General features: G+C 34.8%; 1 protein-coding gene across 1 annotated transcript in view; it reads right to left on the bottom strand.

Moving 5' to 3' along the window:
* The window catches only part of MAK16 (MAK16 homolog), a 23,742-nt gene that overhangs the window by 13,369 nt on the left and 5,770 nt on the right, over positions 1–4,603 (bottom strand). Inside the window, exons 2-7 of the mRNA XM_023520005.1 lie at positions 4,400–4,535; positions 4,235–4,299; positions 3,895–4,046; positions 3,120–3,174; positions 1,148–1,222; positions 316–426 (exon numbers count right to left, since the gene is read on the bottom strand). Coding sequence (XP_023375773.1) covers positions 316–426; positions 1,148–1,222; positions 3,120–3,174; positions 3,895–4,046; positions 4,235–4,299; positions 4,400–4,535 — 594 coding nt within the window. The remainder of the gene's footprint in view (positions 1–315; positions 427–1,147; positions 1,223–3,119; positions 3,175–3,894; positions 4,047–4,234; positions 4,300–4,399; positions 4,536–4,603) is intronic.

The raw sequence follows: 4,603 nt of genomic DNA, 5'->3' as shown, positions 1-4,603 counted from the left end.
CCTCTGTAAATTTCAGTAGGTTCCTTAATGGTATACTCCATCAGCTAAGGAAGTTTCTTCATTTGTCACCTTGCAGGAAAAATTTTAGAATGCCAATCAGTAAGATTAAAATTGTCAATGCATAGTCTGTTGACTAAATTTAGAGAACCAAGTGGCCACTGCTAGACCTGAATTAATCTCATGATAGAAAAATATGGTCAAATAATTATTTTTGTTTGGGGGACTGAAAATAATATTCTGTCTCTCAATTACATTAAAATAGATGTAGTCCTATAGATTTCTGCTTGACAAAGCAAAAACACAAACAAAGCTTACTTCATCATCCTCATCATCTTTTTCCTCGGCATCAGAAGAGTCACTCTCTGCCTCCTGCTGTTCCAGGGCCTTGTCGAAGGCATGAATAGGGAAGTTGTAGATGTCGCCATACTGAAGAACATAAACAGATTGGCTTTAACTACGTTTGGGTCTTACACTTAAAGATCATTATCCAACAAGCATATTATTTTTTCCTCAGAAAAATGAGAATACCTAATTTGATAAGTAATATTTCTATACTGTTTTCAAGCCTACGCTAGCAGTGTCTTTAAAAAGCCCCTTTTTTGTCATTTAAATCATCAGTGGTTAATACCAAACTGACAACTTTTATGAAGGATAGAAACAGATCATTAAAGCTTAATAGTCTATAAAACTCACAGATTAGAACAAATGTAATTTTCCTGACGAAGGAGGAATAATGAAAAAAAAATCATCCATGTCGTCTCTGAACGGCACTAAATCTTAAAAAGAGAATAAAAGTTCATTTTAAAGAACCTTCAAAGAGGAGGATAAAAGGCAGGAAGATCAGAACTGTACGGTTTTTATACAAAGACCTGGAATTGTTGCATTTGGGAACAGGAATTGGGAATAAAGGGAAAACGTCTCATGACTATAGTATCAAGGATAAAAACCAAAGCATTTTATGTGCTTGTATCACTGAACTAAAATGAGGAAGCCAGGACTATATGATACATATTTCAGGAATAAAATCAAGGTGCACATCTTTCTAGCATCTTTCAAAATAAAACACATTTTCCACTATTCCCACATTTCCTAGCATATTACCAACTAAAAAATAAAATGTGTACCCCAAAGCTCCTAGCTTTCTTACCGTATCTTGTTTAAGTCTCTCCAGCAATTCCTTTTCAATGGCATTGTCCAGCTGAGCAGCTATTAATGCCTTTTCCTGTAAGAGAAAAGGAGCAAACCTATTTACTTCACTAGTACTCATTTTTTAGCCTGTAGAAGACACTATCAAGTTTTTATAAGAAAGAACATATAATCACATTTCCCTCTCACTATTACTGGGGCTTCTGCCTCTCTAACCAGATATATTTCTTCTTCTTCTCAAACTTTACCTCCCAAACTAAACCTTTCAAGAATTCTTACAGTTTTTATAAATAGCATTCAAATTCTAACAAAGCCTTTGATATACAAAGCAGGTAGGTCTACATACATTTAAGTGTCTCAGAAAATTAGCAACCCTTAAGCAGAAAAGGGAACAGAGACTTTCACTTATTTGTTTTCTAAAACCATGTTAGTTTCCAAGTGATAGAAAAATAGTTAAAAAATCTCTTCAATGATCTCTCATAGGAAACGGTACATGACATTGACCTGTACCACCCACAACCAAAACATAAAAATTTAACCTCAAACTACCTTTCTAGCCTAAGACTGTGCATTAATTTGATAGTGAAAATCAGAGGATTTTATAGTATTACTACTGAAACTACGTTAGAATGAAGAACAGTGTGTGTGATCAATCACAATGCAGGAACACTAGAACACATGGATCAGTTAAAAGACTACTGTGATGTTCTATATTATTCTCTAAAGTGAGTGCTTACACCTCAAGGGTGATCCACTGAGATGTAGGAAAACTCACTAACTGGATCTGGATAAAAACTTCTGCATAATTGGTAGAGAATGAAAAATAAAGAGCAAGTACTTAATGCGAACAATCAACAACACATTTCTCTAAATATGTCTGACCTATCAGTTATGAGACTCCTTAAAGGCAAATTTATACTCAGCTAAGAACCAGACCATCACAAACTATTATATAAAAATATACCTCAGAGTGAAAGCACACATGCATAACAACATTTATAAATGATATATTGGGGAGCATATGTTCAAAAATTTTATTGATGGGGTGAGTGACCAAAAATTTTGGAGACCAATGATAAACTAGATTTGAGATACAGAACTCTACATGATTAATGGAAACAAAAGCATCAAGATTATTAAAGCTATGTCTTGACAGGATATGATAAATGATCAGGTAAATGTCTGCAGCTGGAAGTGAGGTAAGCAAAGCAAATATCCAGAATGACTGAAAATCTGAGCTTGTCAGAAAAAGAGAAATCCTAGGTCTTGAAAAGCATTAGAAAATTCAGCCTGAATGAGATACCAGTGAGATAGAGAGGCAGACTGCTCTTTGGCACAAAGGCTGGAATTTCCTGGCTAGATTTTCCATGAATAGCACAATATTACCATTGCTATTCATTAGTTTCATAACAAAGCTGACTAGTTTACTTCAAAGGAACAAATAATCTCAATCAATTCCTACCAGTAATTTCAAAATTAAAACAACTCAATTTAGTGGCTTAACATGACCCAAACTGACATGATGCTCTTAAAGATTTTTTTAAAATTGCATCTAGAGTGAACATTCTTATATTTCACTGCAGAACTACTAGTGTTTGGTTAGAATGATCAAACCCTGCGGGTAGTATGTAAGATATAAGATCGGAAACATACCAAAATTCTGAATTCTGAAACACCTGACCTCAAGAATTTCCGACAAGGAGTTGTGGATCTCTATTTAAGGTGTTTTTTCTGTTCTCCATTACATATATCCCCAAAACACCCATATTTTAACCTGTCCTGAAAGTTATAATCTTAAGATATGCAATATCAGCCATCTTATGCAAACTAATACTCTTATCCATTAGTAAACCATCGTCCAGGGCTGGAACTGTACACAGACAGTGGTGGCAATCTTGTTCATGTGCCCTACCTACACAGCCCTACCCTCAATAAAAATATAGAAACTATGAATATCAGAACAATAAGTTTACCTCTCTTCTTTTTTCCCTCCGCTCCACTTTTTTACTTAAAGGAACAAGTTTCCTCCTATGGGAAATAAAACACATTACCAGAAAACCCATGTACATGTACTATATGTTCATTTAAAAACCTGAAAAGATAACAAGGATTAGAATTGATTTTGTAGGGTTCAGTTCAGTACAGCAAGATTATATATTAAAATTTTCTAGATATTTAATGCTGTAAAAAGTCAGGCATTTTTACATATATTTTAATATGACTTTTTGTTTTCTTTAGGGATTGCGAGACTTCCAAGGGCATTCACCATGCTAACATTAATGTTTCAGTGAACTGAGAAAAAGGACTTTTTGTAGACTGACATCTTTAGTATTCTCTGCAGGTCACAATGAAGAAGTATTAGGGCCTATAACTCCTTAAGAAGGTACTCAATTCTGTGGATTTTAATATCACTTTTTAAAATTAGTTTTCATTGAACTGAGAGTAAAATTCTTACATTGCTGTTTATTAATATTTTTTAGGTCATTTTCAAATCCCTAGTTTTAAGATTCCCTCAGGGAGTTACAAATAAAATTTTCTGAAGCTGATTTTTAGACAGGGAGGGGATAATCAAGTTGTACTATACTATTTTTAAAATTCTGCAAAACGAAGGGCACAACTTTAAGGTAAAGTTATTTCTTATATCACAAAAGACCACCCAAAGTTGAAATGAATAGAAAGCATTACTATAGGTTTCATAAAATGATCCATGGAAAAACAGGTTTAAAAATAAATGATCTAAATACTTACTGTCGCTTTAGTGTAAGTTTTCGAATTCGAATTAGGTACTGGGTGATCTTGGTGAATCTCTGCTTACATTTGTGTCGAATGAAACGGGGCCAGTAAATTAGATTTTCATCTATTTGCTCCAGTGCTTTCTCATAGTTTTTATGAAGCCGGACCTATCAAGCAGAAAAAGGAAGCTTGAAAGGCAAGGGTAAATGAGTAGTTCTGCACTGTTAACAACACCTATGAGACCTAATGAGGATGGCTTCAAAAGTTTAATCTAGATATGATCAAGAAAGAGAAAAGCATGTGGCATTTTCGCTCTTGATCAATGGTTATTGCAATTTTATGTCCTGAGTCTTACCCGTTCCCAGAGACGTCTAGGAAAAGCTGCTCGCTCTATAACCTTCATATACAAGTAGCACTGTCCTGCAGGATAGATAACATTTAAAATTATTTAGAGAGACTAAAGAACATCCTTTTAAAGGCTGTTGAGTAGTTCTCATGGAACCCGAAACTGGGGAGTTACCTTTCTCTTCTTTGATAGTGGCATACTGACTGTTTGCCAGGGGACAGGACGACCGATTACACAGTCCAGTCAGGCTATATTCATTTCTGCAGAAACTCTGCGTCTTAGTTCTAGAATGGGAGGAAAGGAGTAAGAATTAAAAGCTGGGTTACCAAGACAGCAACTAAAGGAACCTTTGTCCAAGTTGCAAATCTAGACTCACCT

This window comes from Pteropus vampyrus, unplaced genomic scaffold (genome assembly GCF_000151845.1).
Source record: "Pteropus vampyrus isolate Shadow unplaced genomic scaffold, Pvam_2.0 Scaffold8, whole genome shotgun sequence".
NCBI lineage: Eukaryota > Metazoa > Chordata > Mammalia > Chiroptera > Pteropodidae > Pteropus > Pteropus vampyrus.
Note: the sequence above shows the minus strand (reverse complement) of the source record. Positions and strands in the feature narration are given on the sequence as shown.